Raw genomic sequence first — 17,236 nt, forward strand, 5'->3', positions numbered from 1 at the left:
AGTCACTTCTGTTCTCTTTGGAAGTAGGAAAGACATAAATTTTTTAAAATAAAATCTTCATGTTGTAACAGATCCATTATTCCATGTTTTGAAGGAAAAAATAATGTAACACTTACATTTGGCCACTAGAGGGCAAGCACCTACTACTGTTGTTCATTATGCACAATTTTCTCCACCCAACTAAGCAAACTTTAGCGCAACTATCTTCTGAACTTTCCTTGAAATTTATTTAATTGGATTCCAGGAAGATCTCTATTAAATTGACAAAATTGACATTTCTTGTTCTTTTGTTTCTTTTGTAATTTCCGGTAAGATGTGAAAGGATTTTATGCTTATTTTATCCAAACTGATAAAAAAGAATATTTGGGAAAAGACTGGGCAGAAATAAAGTCATAGGTGTTGACTTCCACTGATTCTTTTGATCATGACAAGGAATTTGGTTTCTGCTTTTCAGCTCACATATCTATAAAAGGGAATTATTCAATTTTCCAGTGATGATGTCAAAATTTTAATTCTACTATTGTATTATTACTACAGGCATTTGTGTTTAGCTGTTCTATTTAACTCATTTAGCTTTTTATACATGAATAATGCCTTTTGAGTGTAACCAAGTAAGCTCTCTGAGAATGATGCTTACATTTACACATCTCTATATTTCAGCTTCAAATTAAGTTCCTTAGAAGTTGCTATTAGCACAGAATACTGAATGAAATAGGGCAATAGTGCAATTCAGACTTTAAACTCTAAGACGTATTCAAACACCAATCCTGCTGTTAACTGTGTGGCCTCTAGCAAGTTACATGACTTTTAATAAAGTCTTTAGTAAAGACCTTTAGAGGCACGTGGGTGGCTCAGTGGTTGAGCATCTGCCTTTGGCTCAGGTGGAGATCCCAGGGTCCTGGGATCAAGTCCCACATTGGGCTCCCTGCATAGAGCCTGCTTCTCCCTCTGTCTGTGTCTCTGCCTCTGTGTGTGTGTGTGTCTCATGAATAAATAAACGAAATCTTTAAAAAAAAAAAAAGACCTTTAATGACACCTTGGATTTCTTTTTTTTTTTTTTTTTAATTTTATCTATTTGAGAGAGAGTGAGTGAGCGAGAAAGAGAGCACATGAATGGTGGGGAGGGAGAGAGGCAGAGGAAGAAAGACTCCCTGCTGAGCAGGGAACCTGACAGGGGACTTGATCCTAGGACTCTGAGATCATGGCCTGAACTGGAGGCAGACGCTTAACGAACTGGGCCACCCAGGAACCCCAATGTCTTGGATTCCTTTCCTTTATAGTGGAGTTGAGAGGGCATCCCACGCTGGCTGCAGAGAAGCTGGTGTGTCTAATACCATCTAGCACTCGGTGATCTACAGTTGCTTCTGTTAGCACTCTCCATGACAGACAGGTATTAGAATTTGTACATCCTGCCCTTGGTTAACACAGTATTTTAAACATCAGTCTGATGCATTCACCATCATAGTTTCGCATGAAACTAATAAATAAAATTTGTTTCTGGAATATCATAAGAGACACCTGACAAGTATCAAGCAAAAACAAAAACTGTCAAGGAGCCCTCAAATTCCTCAGTTTAGCATTCAGTCCTCACTTGCCCTTTTCTCACCACCTTTGTCCAGTCACTGGGGCCAGGAGATAGGGCATGGTGGACTGCAGGTCCTTTGGTCCTTTGCATTTCCCAGCATAGCCCTCTCACTCCACCATTGCTGTGGGTGCATTGCTCACCTTGACACAATCCCAGAATTCCAGAAAAATTCTGCTCCTCTGGGCAGAGTGTACAAATAAACAGCTTCTGAGCCAAATGTGGTCTGAAGATGTGCTTTGTTTGGCCTCAGTGACTTAAAATTAGGCAGTTTCACACACATACACACACACACGCAAAATTAGTTTTCCAGCTTTTTTTGAAGCCTGGGCAATAAAAGGCTGGTATGAAGCAGAGTGGCACCTGCACCTTCCCAGGAGCTCCCTATCTAGCTCTGGGCATGGCCAGAGCTGTTGCATTAAGTCAGCTTTGCTCATTTCCATCATTTCCATTAACTGCCTATTCATGAACAGTGTGAGAGGCGCCTGGCTGGCTCAGTCAGTGGGGAGTATGACTCTTGATCTCAGAATTGTGGGTTCGAGCCCCACATTGGATGCAGAGATTACTTAAAAGTAAAATCTTTAAGACAAACAAATTGTATGGTGTGACTGGTGCCACCTGGGGTTCTGCAATGCAATCCACCTTTTGGGAGGAATCTGAGGGTGTGAGTGAGCCCTGGACTAAGCAAGCATTTCTCCAAAGCTTACCTCAAAATCCAGCAACTAACCTTGGTCTCTTTATCCTCAATTATAACTGTAACATGTGTGCCTATATGTTTACTCAACACTTAGCTGCTTTAAAAAAAAAAAAAAGTGTCTGGGGAGCCTGGGTGGCTCAGTGGTTGAGTGTCTGCCTTTGGTTCAGGTCATGATCCCAGGGTCTTGGGATCAAGTCTCTCATCGGGCTCCCCACAGGGAGCCTGCTTCTCCCTCTGCCTATGTCTCTGCCTCTCTCTGTGTCTCTTGTGAGTAAATAAATAAAATCTTTTTTAAAAAATCTCTCTGCATTGATACAGTATGTCAGTTTCTGGGATGTGGGGCTTTGTCTTGCATAACCTTGATAAGCAGAGATTTATTTTTCCTTCAACTTGACTCTAGTTGACAATTGAACTTGGTTTTCCAAGGGCATACAGCTACATGGAATGTCTGCAAACCTGATACAAGGTGAAAATAAGTTGTTAGATTCATTTTGGACACACTTCCAGCCTGAAACCCCCAAGACACTCATTTTAGTTGCCAAAAACAGCCACATATTATTGCTTTTCTGAAAGCTGGCTTGCCATCACCTCTTTTCCTCCGTCAAAATTTTCTTTTACCCTATCTCTCTCCAGAGGACTATTTTTAGCCAGCTTTCACATTGGAAAAAAATGTGATTTATCTCCCACATGGTTCTAGAAACCTGCCTGGATATCAATGAGGAAGGTCAGATGCCCATGGAACAGGAGGACCCTCCCTCCTGGTTTCCCAGGCACTGAGTTTGGTGACTGCAAGCACCCTTGTGGCCAGGAGGCTGGGAAGCTTTCCCCTTCCTTGTTCGACCCAGGGGACCAGGCCCAGTGGATGACTTTGCTGGTGTCCCAGTGTTCTTTCCCACATAACCTTTACGTCGGTCCCTCCCATGCTGTGTAAATGTATCTCCTCTATGAATTTTGTGGCCAAACATCTATGATATATGTCAGTCTTCTCAAGTGTCCCACAAAACCAAATACCTACAGGAGTGAGAGAGGTGAAGCCTAAATGAGTAAGGAGGGAACAATTCTAAAAAGAATGGGGGGGGTGGATCCCTGGGTGGCGCAGTGGTTTAGCACCTGCCTTTGGCCCAGGGCGTGATCCTAGAGACCCAGGATCGAATCCCACATCGGGCTCCCGGTGCATGGAGCCTGCTTCTCCCTCTGCCTGTGTCTCTGTCTCTCTCTCTCTGTGACTATCATACATAAATAAATAAAAATGTAAAAAAATAAAAAAATAAAAAAAATAAAAAATAAAAAGAACAGGAACCGCTCCATGCCAGCCCAACATGGGGAACACAGGCCCAATGTTGCCGATCTGATTTTTCAGGAAAAGCAAGAAATTTATTTTATTAACAAAAAAAGTCTCCTTAATTAAAATATTTGGCAACATTGGGTGAGCCAAAGAAAACATTTCCATGCGCTCTGTTTGGACCATATTCCTCTAGTTTGCCATTTTTTTTTAAGTTTTATTTATTTAAGTAATCTCTACACCCAATGTCTGCTCGAACCCATGACTCCAGATGAAGAGTCACATGTCCCTCTGACTGAGCCAACTAGGCACCCCAACATTGCAATTTTTTGGTGAACAAAAAATATGCAGTCCCTCCCTTTGGCATAATGCTCTAGGGATAATTTTCCTGATGGATGTAATTTACTAATGCAATCAAAGTAGAACTTACCCATCCAAAGTAGCCATTTTTCAAAAGGCAGAGTTCTACCACGGTGAGTTCTGTAGGCTGGCTAATTTCTTCCTTTAGGTTCTTGCCTCTCTTACTTCATTTCCAGCCACTAGCCCCAGAGCTCATCTCGTGCACTTCAATACCACTAGCCATGAGTTGACCATGGTAGATAAGTAGGGATGATCTGTTATGATAAGTTCTGCCATCAATTAAAGCAGTTTTGGAATTTGTGTTTGAACGATGCATTGGGGGACAGAGTAAAAGCCACTCGTGACAATCATTTTCATCTTACATTTCATAGAAATGTTTTCATATGACCTTCTGTGTGTAGTCACATGGCAAAATATCACAATGTTGCGCTTCAAATGACTTCAGGCTCTTTCCTAATATAATATATATTTTATGTACTACCAAGTAGAACATTGGGATAGCCATGGTCAGTAATGTCTGCCATGAACCTGGAAGGCAATTCTAAGAAAAGAGTTGCAGAGCGTTTAAGAATTCAAATGCATTGTTGCAATGGTATGTGATGACTAGTGAGGCAGCTTTTAATAAAGAACAATGTTTATTCAAAAAACATTTAATATATATTTATTCTACATAGAACACAGTGGACTAGCTGCTAGAGGGGATGGAGTGGAGATTTCATAAATTCCAGTGCATTTATTATTACTTTTCACTGGTAGTATTGCACAAATTCAAAACTTTTTTTTTTTTTATGTTGTGTACACCTATTCACTCTGTGCCAGAAACTATTTTAAGCATTTCACAAATATTTACTTATTTGATCCTTTAAACAATTTTACAGTGTACATAATATAATGACACTCAGTACAGACACATGTTCATCTATAAAGATGAGGAAATTGAGGCAGAGAATTAAGTGACTTGCCCAATACTACATTGTTAATACTATACAAGGCCAGGCAGAGGTGCCTGGGTGGCTCGGTTGAGCATCCAGCTCTTAATTTATTTGTTTGTTTGTTTTTTAGATTTTATTTATTAATTCATAAGAGAAACAGAGAGAGAGAGAGACAGAGAGGCAGAGACATAGGCAGAGGGAGAAGCAGGCTCCATGCAGGTAGCCCAACGTGAGACTCGATCCTGGGACTCCAGGACTACACCCTGGGCCAAAGGCAGGTGGTAAACTGCTGAGCCACCCAGGCATCCCTCTTGGTTTTGACTTAGGTTGTGATCTCAGGGCTGTGAGATCAAGCCCTGTGTCAGGCTCTGTCCTGAGCCAGCTTGAGATTCTTTCTTCCTCTCTCCCTGCCCCTGTTGTTCATTCTCTCTCTAATTAGTAAGCAAATCTTTTTAAAAACTAAGTGGCAAGGCCAGTTTTTTAATCCAGGTAAATATGACTCCAAAATCTGTACTTGTAAACCACTGTACAAATAAGCTACTGCTGTATGACAAACATCTCCCAAATTTAGTGGCTTACAACATCAACAATGACTTACTATTTTTCATGTGTCTTTTGGTTAGCTGGGCAGTTCTGCTGCTTTGGACCAGGCTCAGCCCATCTCAGCTGGACTCCCTCATGTGTTTATGGTCAGCCAGTGCTGGCTAGTCGGGGAGATCCTTACCTAGATGAATCAGCTTTCCTCTATATGGTGTCTTATTCTCCATGGCTGTCGCAGGAGTCTGGGAAAGAGAGGAAAAATTCACAAGTGCCTTCTCAATCTTCTGCTTGCATCAAATTTGCTACTGTCTCATTTGACCTAAGCAAATCATATGGCCCTGTCCAGAGTCAGTGTGACAGGGCGCTACAAAAAGGCATGGACATTGGAAGATGTACAAATTAGTGTTTTTTAATATAATTAACCTACCATAGTCACGGTTCAACACCAAGGTGTTTTTCTGTTTTCCAGACAGTTTCAATTTGATATTTTAGATTCCAGATGTGTCGTGAAAACGCTAAATCAAATGTAGCCCTGTTGGCTTAGGAAGGTCACAAAAGAACGGTAAAAAATTGGAAAATGAAATGATGTTTATGATTATAGGCTGATCCTGGGGAAACACCGTCAGAAGCTCCAAGTGAAACTGGGACAAATCCAGCAGAAAACGGAGTGAATCACACTACATCTCTGGCACCCAAACCACCCTCCCAGGCCCTCCACAGCCAACCAGCTCCAGGTAAACACTCTGGAAAGAGAACTGTATAACATGACTAAGAGCCTCTAGTTTATTTGTGCCGCTCAAGGAGATAGTGTGATTTAGTTACCTAGAGTATCAAGGAAGCAAAGATGCAAGGACATAGGAGGAGCTCCAGAAATGTGGAGTGAATGAATGAATGAATAAAAAACAAATACCACGAGAGATTCATGAGTGCTCATCTGGCTCTGATAATAACTTATGAGGCTACAACAAACCATCACCCAGATCCCCATGTGTATTTAGTGATCAGTATTAATCCATGCACTCGCAGAGTTTGTGAAGGATTCTTCATGAGACTTATAAACAGCAACACTTGGCAAGCATCTTCTTATTTCTATGTCACAATTAAGTCTCTGCCAATTATTCCTTTCCATCTTCCTCCAACATATTTTTCAGTGGCCTTGGGTATCCACTGACTGCTGAGCATTCTGCTCAGCTTTTCAAGTGGATTGACTAAGGCTATGAGGGTCTATTCTGTCATTTTCCCCACTGGGCAGATGAAGAAATTGGTTTTGAGATGAATAAGTACATCTTGAAGGCCACATAGCTAGTGAAGAGTGAAGTCAGGATGGACACAGTTCCCTGTGGTCCCAATTCTTGCTTTTGGTTCCTCTACTACCAAAGATCCACTCCTATCTCACTTCTTAGAAAAATCCTTTGATTTCTGTACAGCTAACTTTGGCCTTTGATCTAAGACTGTTTTAGGCAAGTCTCTCTCATATATATGTCCCCGTTTCCCCAGAGGATGGTAAGCTTCCCAGGATAGGCTTCAGTTTGATGCTTACTTGGTACAGACCTGAGGAATAGCATGGACTTGATCACTTTTGTCGAATGGGTTAATATAAAGTAAAAAAAGGAAGAACAATTTCCTTCTATGAAGGTATGTTTTTTTTTCCTTCCTTCCTCATCGTACTACAGCATAGCAGTGATGAAATCCATATCTTTTATTTGGTAGGAAAAGGGTAATTCTCATGGGGGAGAGTGAGATTTTGACAAGAACAAATAATATTGAATTTGTAAGAAATGTACATGAACTGGGGCCTGTAATTTCAAGAAGGCTGTTGAGATCAATAATGGTAAGAAGACAATTTTACCATAAAGAGTGATATTTTATTTTTTTATAAATTTATTTTTTATTGGTGTTCAATTTGCCAACATATAGAATAACACCCAGTGCTCATCTCATAAAGTGCCCACCTCAGTGCCCGTCACCCAGTCACCCCCACCCCCTGCCCACCTCCCCTTCCACCACCCCTAGTTCGTTTCCCAGAGTTGGGAGTCTTTCATGTTCTGTCTCCCTTTCTGATATTTCCCACTTATTTTCTTTATCCTTTCCCATTTATTCCCTTTCACTATTTTTTATATTCCCCAAATGAATGAAACCATATAATGTTTGTCCTTCTCCGATTGAAAGAGTGACATTTTCAAATGAAAATTTTTTATATAACAAATACAAACATTTTGAGTGCTTCTGGAATATAAATAAGTCATTTAAATACGTGAGTAAATATAGTCTTGTGCTATGAACAGTAAAAGAAACTTTGGCATTTTAGCACTTGATTTTTTTAACTTGATGTTTTGAAATAATATGACTTACAGAATCATTTTTAAAATGGTACAGAATGTATTGCAAAAATGGTCTTCTCTCCTCTAGTGTTAACATCTGTCAGAATCATGGTGCAGTTATCAGACCAGGAAATTAACGTTGGCACAGTACTTGGAACTGAACTACAGACCTCATTTGAACTTCACCTGCTTTCTACTAATGTCTTTTCTTTTTAAAATTAGCCTCCATGCCCAGCATGGAGCTTAGTGTGGGGCTTGAACTCATGATCCTGAGATCAAGACCTGAGCTGAGATCAAGAGTCTGACACTTAACGGACTGAGCCACCCAGGTGTCCCTGTCCTGATGTCTTTTTATTGTTCCAGATTCCAGCTTAGGATCCCACATTGTATTTAATTGTCATGTCTCCTTAGTTTCCTTGAGTCTATGACAGTTGATCCTGTCTTTTATGACCTTGACACTTCTGAAGAGTACTGGTCCATTATTTTGTGGAATATCCCTCAATTTCGATTTGTCTGATGTTTCCCCATGATTAGAGTGAAGTTTTGCATCTTTGGCAAGAATATCGTGTAGACAATGCTGTCCTTCTCACTGCATCATGTCACGGGCACCCGATGCATTTCTCATCATTGGTGTTGGATCACTTGGTTAAGGTGGAGTCGGACAGGTTCTTCAACTGAAAATTCTCATTTCCCCCTTTATAGTTAATAGTTATCTTAGGGAAGATACCTTGAGACTATGAAAATAACCTTTTTCTCCTTAAACTTATCTGATAATTTGGGTATCCAACAATAGATCTAGCCTGCCACAATTATTACTGCCTGCCGGTCAGCATTTGATTTTTTTCAAAGACTACCTTGCCATTCCTGATTTTGCCAAAAGGTGGCAGTAGCATTGCTGAAACGGAATTTGTTGATAGGAGTTTTGATTCAAAGTGCAGGGATGGCCTTTCTGTTGATGGAGCATATAGATTTGCATTTAATTAGGTTTGCCTCAAAGTAACAGAATAAAGACATTGCTTAGAATAAGGTTTTTTTTGCAAGTAGTTTTCTCCTACAGTTTGTTATTTCTCCATAAAGAGACAGATTCAAGGGCCAAACTTAGTTGCTTTACGGGAAGAATGCGGTTTTTAAAGCTAAAGGAATATTCCATTGTATACATAAACAAATACCCACCATTTGCTTCAACGTAGATGGAACTGGAGGGTATTATGCTGAGTGAAATGAGTCCATCGGAGAAGGACAAACATTATATGTTCTCATTCATTTGGGGAATATAAATAATAGTGAAAGGGAATAGAAGGGAAATGAGAAGAAATGGGTAGGAAATATCAGAAAGGGAAACAGAACATAAAGACTCCTAACTCTGGGAAACGAACTAGGGGTGGTGGAAGGGGAGGAGTGCAAGGGGTGAGGGTGATTGGGTGACGGGCACTGAGGGGGGCACTTGACGGGATGAGCACTGGGTGTTATTCTGTATGGTGGCAAATTGAACACCAATAAAAAATAAATTTCTTATTTAAAATAATGAAAAAAATACATATAAAAAATAAAGCTAAAGGAAGCTTTTTCTTTTGTCTCTTTGTCTCAGGCTCTGTAAAGGCACCTGCCAAAACAGAAGATCTTATTCAGAGTGTTTTAACAGGTAAACACCGCCCTCTTTCCCCATGGAATTAGGCAGCTGAATATTATACATCATAAGTATTTAAAAAGATTTCCCTTCATTTCTGAAAAATAGCATCATTAATATTTCTTCTCTGAAAACATCTGAAAATATACGGACCTAGGTAAAGCCATATTATGCAATGTAATCATATCGTCACAGAGAAGTAACCGTATTGGCAGATAGGACTCGATTGGTATAAAAATAATACAATTTCATAAGATATCTATATTAGAATCAAAGGATAGTTTCATACTTGAAATATAACCTAGTGAAAAAGGAATACATGCCTTCCCAAAGTGCCGATAATAAGCCATATTTAGAAATGCAGATTGTGAACCATTTGTGACCATAGAATAGAATGTTTAAGAACTATGATCCAGTTGGAAAATAATTTCTATTTGGTTAGTTCCTTAAACTAGTGGAACTAAAATTGGTACACGATTTCTTTAATACAACATGTTAGCAAGCAACATGTAGCAGAATCTTGGAAATGTTTACAATATTTGGCCCAATATACAGAAGAAATGCAAACACATGTTCACCAAAAGCAGCAGTATTCGTAACAGCCAAAAACTATAAACAACTCAAATGTCCATAAACAGTAGTGTAGATAAATAAATTGTGGTATAATGACAGAATAAAATAGGGTACAGCTGTAGGTATAAATAAACTATGACCATACATAACATGGATAAAATTCACATGCATAATGTTGAGGAAAAGAGGCCAGGCACAAAAGAGCGCATTCTTTGTAATTCTAGCTACATAAAGCTAAAAACAGGCAAAACTAATTCGTCTCATAGAAACACAGATTCGGATTATACTTGGGAGGGGAGAAGGGATGCAAAAACCAAAAAAAAAGGACCTCCGGGGCACTGCTAATATTCTGGTTTTGACCTGAATGGTAGTTATGAAAACATGTCTGCTCTGGGAAAATGTATAGGGAGGTAAACTTATGATTTATGCACTTTCATGTGTGTACATTTCACCAAAATAATATGTAAAACATGCATAGGATAATAACTGGAGGAATGTCTTTAAACGTGTTCTTAAAGATTTAATTCCACAGGAGATAATATAATGCTAACATGTAAAACAAAAGGCAGAAGTGTAAATACAGCATGATTCTAGTGTCATTTTAAAACACATAAATGTGTAGACAAAAGGCAATGGATGTGTACTGATGTATTAGCAGTGATTATCTCTGGGTGGCTTGTTTATGAGTGATACTTGTTCCTCTATGTAAATGAACATTACCCTTATGCTTCAGAGAATATTCAAAGACTAGCCTTTTATCCATAGATTTTAAAAAAACATAGTACTTTTTGTGGAATTTCTTTTTCATCATAGATTGGAACCCTCATGCTAAACCTACTATAGCTGAAGTGTTCGCTACCATTTTAATGAAGTGGGATTGAATCTGTCACCCAAAATGCAGCAATTCCTAGGATTATAAATTCTTAGTATAATAAGGTATTATGCAACCATAATGAGTCCATTTGGGCCTGAGGGAAACCATTAAATAAATGTACCTGATTCTCTTCCTGGCCTCTTTCTCAAAAGGAATTGACTGTCAAGAGAATAGACACATTGTAAAAAAGGTTAGCATGTTTCAATTGCTTGACAACCTTAGCATTTAAGCACACAAATTATTATTCTGATTTCAGTGTTTATCCACTAGATAACTCATTTCTATTCAGGTCTGTTGTTCTTCATGGCATATACTATTTCTGAATCTCCTGACAGTTCTTAATATTTATGATAACATACGTTTGTTCCCAGAAACAGAAAGTTCAAATGAAAGGATGGAAACATGTGAACTATGACTTAATTGAGGTGCAAATAAATGATAATTCATTGAAGTTAAGACACCATCAATTTGAAGGCTCCCCATTATTCATGGATTGCTAAGAAAGAAAAGCACCAACAAGTTGTGACCTCGACAATTGACAGATTGTACAATGCATCTTAATTTCAGAAATGTTAACATATTTTAAAATACATATTCTAGAATTTGTGAAATATGTCTGTAAAATACAGAATGTTTTAAGGTCGAGCCCTGTCACAGTAAATGTTTTCCAAGCACTGGGTAAAATACGACATAGTAACGTATGCTACTACTAACCCTGATGGTGCCTTTGGGCAAATCACATCAAAGGACCTCCTCCCACTTCAGTGCTTTATATTGGAGCACTATTGTGATAAATCCAAACCTACAATGTCTGTGCTGTGGAGAGTACCCCTTAGAGATGGTGCTGTAGAACCTGTACGATTATTTGTTAAGCCTCAACAGGCACTCTGCCAGAAACTGTGTTCAATACTTTGCATGGTTCTTTTATTTCATCATCAGAACAACCCTAACAAGTAGTGGGGATATTGAGGTCCATAAAGTGGATCCTGTTGGGGTCCATCCTTTGACCATCACTTGTACCCACACCCCAGTTGTGAGTGTTGGCTCCTAACAGCTCAGAGCTTTCCCATTCTCTTGGAAATTGCCCTCAGGTAAAAGGAAGACCCCTCACCAAGAGGTTATGCCTCCCCTCACTGACTTTCTCAATTTGCAAAAGTCTGGCCTTCTTGCCTCAAGGTGAGGCTCATTATAGTAATGTAGAGCTCCCCATTGGATGGGTAGAAGTCAGGCACTAAAGGAGACCACACCATGTGCACATCTCCCCCTTCCCTTTCCCTGCTACAGGTCACTTCCTCTACCTGAGCCCCTTTCAGTAAATTACATCCAGCCAAATCCCCCCTCCTGGCTTCTGCTTCTTGGGAACCCAAACATTCAAAAAAAAAATTATAAGTGAAGAAATTGGGTCTTTGAGAAATTTAGTGACAGAATTACAGAAGTTAGGAAGTGACAGAGCCAGACTGGAACTCATATAGGTTTGATATCCAAGCTTTGCTCGTAAGCTCCAGTTGGCTGGAATCAAACAAATATTACCCGAGAAGCAGGTTGCCATTCCTCTTTACATCTGTTTTTACAATCCTCCCACATCTGCTAGCTCTTATACTCATTTGTTGCAGAAGTGGAAGCACAGACCATTGAAGAGCTAAAGCAACAGAAATCGTTTGTGAAACTTCAAAAGAAACACTACAAAGAAATGAAAGACCTGGTTAAAAGACACCACAAGAAAACCACAGACCTTATCAAAGAACACACTACAAAATATAATGAAATTCAGAATGACTACTTGAGAAGGAGGGCAGCTTTGGAAAAGACAGCCAAAAAGGACAGTAAGAAAAAGTAAGTTGAATGAATATTTCTGGTTTGTTCTATAGTGTGAAGGAAAAGAATCCTTTACATGGTTTTTCAATGTTTTACACCATATTTTGGCTCCAGTGCAAGAGGGAAAGCCACCTCAGCTCAGTTTTGCTTGTGCACTCAATTTCTTTATTTGCCTGCATCCTAAGAAAAGATATGCAGGCAATTCTACCCTTGAGTTCCGGCCTGTGGACCCAATACCAGTTGACTGACTTCCCATATGACAGCTGCCAACCTGGCAGGTATGAAATTTTGCTGTGTTCTAGAACCTAGTTGAAGAGGTAACTTGTTATAGAAAAGACTAGTTTCAACTACCCTTTGCTGCTCTTGCTGAAACCCGCAAAGCCTTGCATAGGTAACCCTTGTGTTTGGGCCTAGTGGCCCCCACAGCCCCATATACCCAGACCTTGGCAGGGAGAAACATCTCTTACACTTTCATTCAACCAACATTTATTGAGTGCCTGCTGTGTGCCCTAGGGACACAGCAGTGACCGTGCTTTATGCAGTTACCACCCATAAGTAGCTAGCATGGCAATGCAGGGAACTATGTGATCATGCAAGTCGCCTGCCATTGTGCTGAATCAGATAGGCTCTACTACATCCTTTCTTTCATTTCCTTACATAATAATCTTATCTTGATGTCAGGTTATAGACAGATGTAAGAGGCAATTTCAGATCCATATTGTGACATAAGATTTAATATGTGCTTAACTTAAAGGCACAATCAAACCCAATACTTGGGTATTAAAAAGCAACAACATCATCATTTCTTAGAATTAGATTAATTTTAGAAGCCATCAAGGTGAACTGCTGCCACTAGGAAGAAGCCAAAAGCTAAAGACATTAACACTTACCCACAGTCACACAAAAAGTTCAGGCAAAGCTTGGCTTGAAACTTCTCCTAAATTTCTGTTGTAGTGATGTATACGTGGTCGTTTGTTTATTCACATATTTGCTTACTTGGACATCATATCCTGAACGCTTCTAATAGAGTAAAGAAGTAACTTATCATAGAAGATATACATAAAAACCCTATGAAAATAGAGAAAGGAAAGCAATACATAGACATACAGGCTGAGTGGCTACCAGTTATTCAGGCCCACAGTCCAATATGGGAGTCATTAGCCACATGTGGCTTTTAAGCCCCTGAAAAGTGGCTCATGGAAACTGAAATATGCTGTAAGTATAAAAAAATGTACCAGATTTCAAAAACTTCATTTAAAAAAAAGAACATAAAATAGCTCATATTTTTATATTGACATATTGATTTTATTTTAATTATATATTGAAATGATAATGTTTCAGGTGTACTAGGCTACCTGAAATATGTTATTAAAATTAACTTCACTCATTTGTTTTTACTTTTCAAGGTAGCCACTAAAAATTTTAAATCACATATGTGGCCCATGTTATATTTCTACTGGACAGTATCAACCATTTAATGTAATTTCTGTCCTTGAACACTGAAGTTAGCTCTTAGCTTCTAAGAAAAGGGAATATGGGTAGACAATTCTCCTTATCTGATTAAAGCAAACTTGTTTGTTTTTCTAAGAGAGACAAACGTTTTCCTGGTACTAAATTATAAGAGAATTCATCTCATGGATCTTAAACAGACAGTATTAGGCAACAAGGGATCATGTCTTCAACTCTGTTTTTTACAGAAGATACAGAAACACTGTTCCCTTTATTTTTTTTATACTTTTCTTCAAAAAATAAACAAAAATCCCTAAGCATCTAGTATCAAAAGATACATCAAGAGAAACTTCTCTTCAAGAGGCAAAGCACTGAGATCTGATTATGTCCATCTATCTCCCATCACCTTTGATACACAGTATAAACCCGGAAAAAGCTCAGAGTAATAAATGGAAATATTGTCCATTAAATTAGTTTCTTATTAAAATATCCACTGTCTTCAACTGAGCTTTCCACATCATGGAAAGAGCAGATCATTCAAAGATAGTTTCTGTCCGGACACTGGCATGCAGTGTTTGTGTTGTTTTTGAAAACACAGACTTTGCCTTACGCTAGATGTCTGTCCTTGGATGAGCTTCTCTGGGCTCCCCCTTACTGTGTCCTTAGGCAAATTGTCTCACTGAATCTCCCTTTCTGTAATGTAAACTGGAGATAGTCATACCTACTTGTTGGGTTGCTGTGAAAACCAAAAGTAGAGAGTGCCTGGCACATGTTGAGTGGTCAATAAATGTTGGCCTGTTGCCTCTGTTGTGGTGGTTGTGGTACTTGTGGCTGATTGAAGAAACACCTTTATGTTCTGGTTTCAGTGACTTCCTGCTACAAAAGACAATAAATGTATCTCATGCTCATGCAAGGATGGAGGTCACCTCACTGATGCTACTTATTGTTATATTGACAAATAAACTTGTATTCATGCCAGGACGGAGGGCCACCTCAATGCTGCCATGCCATTCTGATGTATCAGGCTCATGAGCCTTGTAGAATGTTCATTCTCATTTGGCATTGCACATAAAAATGCAAATAGAAACCTTTGAAAGAATTCTGAATCCCTTACTTGCCACAATAGGATCCTAACACCAACTTCAATTCAACACCAACACCAACATCATCCCTTATTTGCCTCTCCCTGTAGCACCATCAATACTGGCCTAAGTCAAAGTGAAAGCAACAGGAATTAGTGCCTGCTGATTCAAGAAACTTCCACCCATTCCACCTGGCCACAAGTGAAAAACATGGAGGTAGAATCTGATGTGCTAGATCTCTTAGGTGGTTTAGTTTTTTTTTGCAGAAGTTTCCATGTGAATGAAGAAAACAGACTGCTCTTGGTGCCCTGTTCTCAACATAATCACTTTTTTCTGTGTGCCCTAAAAAAAGTAAGAGCACAAAATTTGAAGGAATCACACCATATGTTTTAGCACAATTAGTGAAAATTGCTTTATTTCAACATTTCTCGTTAACTCCTCAATATCTGTATAATTCTCTATGAACAGCTCAAAGAAAGTCACCTGCACAGAAAAGCACTCAAAACATATTTTTCAATGAACTCATTCATCCTCCTTTCTCTTATAACCTAAGCATTTGGCAGAAAGTTCCATTTTGGGTAGAGCTATCCATGAAGTTGGTATGTCTCCCAAAGAAACTGATTTTAATGTACCTTTGCTATTAAAAGATGTCAAGAAACAGAACATGTCAGCCTGGGGAGGGGGAAGGTTTTGCTGGCATATGGGATCTGCACATGCTCTGTTTTATATCCATATTACCCAGATGCAAAATTTAGCACCTCTTCAAATCCCCTGACAGAATCCAATCAATGCCGAGTGTATTGAAGTCATTATAGGAGATAAGTAGCTGGGAATTACATTATACATGTCCTGTTAAAAAAAATTACAAGATAAAAGCCTTAAAAAATGCTTATTAGACATTGTTTTTCCCAATGGGGGGATTATCATTCTCTCCACAACTACCACAGGGTCCCCAGCCTCCTGACTTTCCTTCTCTACCCCTACCTGAAATCTCACAAACATCATCTACTTTCTATTTGGAGACCCTCTGCTGTCCTTGGGGTATTGGCCTCTATCTCAAGTGGTTTATTAAAACATTTATTTCCCAACAACACAGCACTCTATCTAGGAGGAACTATGGTGTGCAGTCTTCCCTTCAACTTGTTATGACCTGCATGTTTTCTGATCAAACTCCATGTCTCTGCAGATCAGATCCCAGCAGTCCTGACCATGGTTCATCAACAATTGAGCAAGATCTTGCTGCCCTTGATGCCGAAATGACCCAAAAGTTAATAGACTTGAAGGACAAACAACAGCAGCAGCTGCTTAATCTTCGACAAGAGCAGTATTATAGTGAAAAATACCAGAAGCGAGAACATATTAAACTGGTAAGCCTGAGAAACACAATTGTGTTTATATGGCTGGAACCATCTTTTCTATAGAAAACTCTAAAGAGTTTCTAAAGATAACTTTAAAGAGAAACAGTGGTGGGTCTGGCTGGAACCTTCCTCTGGCTTCCTTGGCCAGTAATCTTATCTGCCAGGTTATTGAGAGAGATAAGATGCATTTCTCAGATCCATATTGGGACATGCGATTTAACACATGCTTAACTTAAAAGCACAATCAAAACTCAGTACTTGGGCTTTTAAAAACAACAAAATCATTTCTTAGAACTTGAATTGTAGAAGGGCACCTAGTGTCTACCTCACTAATAATTTACAAGCTCCGCTATTCCAGAATCTTTACCAAGCTCCTCTCTGTTCCCCAATGATGCTATGTTTGTTTTTGTTCTCACTAACTTATTTTGGGGTTATAATAGTCTTTTAGGGGAGAATCTGAACTCTTACAAGGAGTTTAAAAAAACAAAACAAAACAAAACAAGACACTTATCCTGGCTCAAGAAAATTAAGAACATGCTACAAGTAAATACTCCCGGTGTCACCGGGACTTCCAAGCACTAAACAAAGTAGAGAGTTCACTCTCCTACATTTAGGAGAGTATCTACATGGACAGTATGAAATGTCTACCCAATTGCTGAGGCTCCCTATGGAAGGAGATGATCACTAGTGTGTCTCATAGTGATCACTAGTCTCTCTCGTAGTGATCAGTTTTGTCCCCCAAAA

The 17,236-nt window shown here is 39.2% G+C and overlaps 1 protein-coding gene across 2 annotated transcripts in view; it reads left to right on the forward strand.

Moving 5' to 3' along the window:
- Positions 1-17,236, forward strand: part of PLCB1 (phospholipase C beta 1) — a 679,067-nt gene that overhangs the window by 557,020 nt on the left and 104,811 nt on the right. For both annotated transcript variants that reach the window (XM_041732275.1, XM_041732276.1), the window contains exons 24-27: positions 5,995-6,127; positions 9,303-9,356; positions 12,402-12,621; positions 16,321-16,501. In XM_041732275.1, the coding sequence (XP_041588209.1) occupies positions 5,995-6,127; positions 9,303-9,356; positions 12,402-12,621; positions 16,321-16,501 (588 nt within the window). The remainder of the gene's footprint in view (positions 1-5,994; positions 6,128-9,302; positions 9,357-12,401; positions 12,622-16,320; positions 16,502-17,236) is intronic.

This window comes from Vulpes lagopus, chromosome 18 (genome assembly GCF_018345385.1).
Source record: "Vulpes lagopus strain Blue_001 chromosome 18, ASM1834538v1, whole genome shotgun sequence".
Lineage (NCBI taxonomy): Eukaryota > Metazoa > Chordata > Mammalia > Carnivora > Canidae > Vulpes > Vulpes lagopus.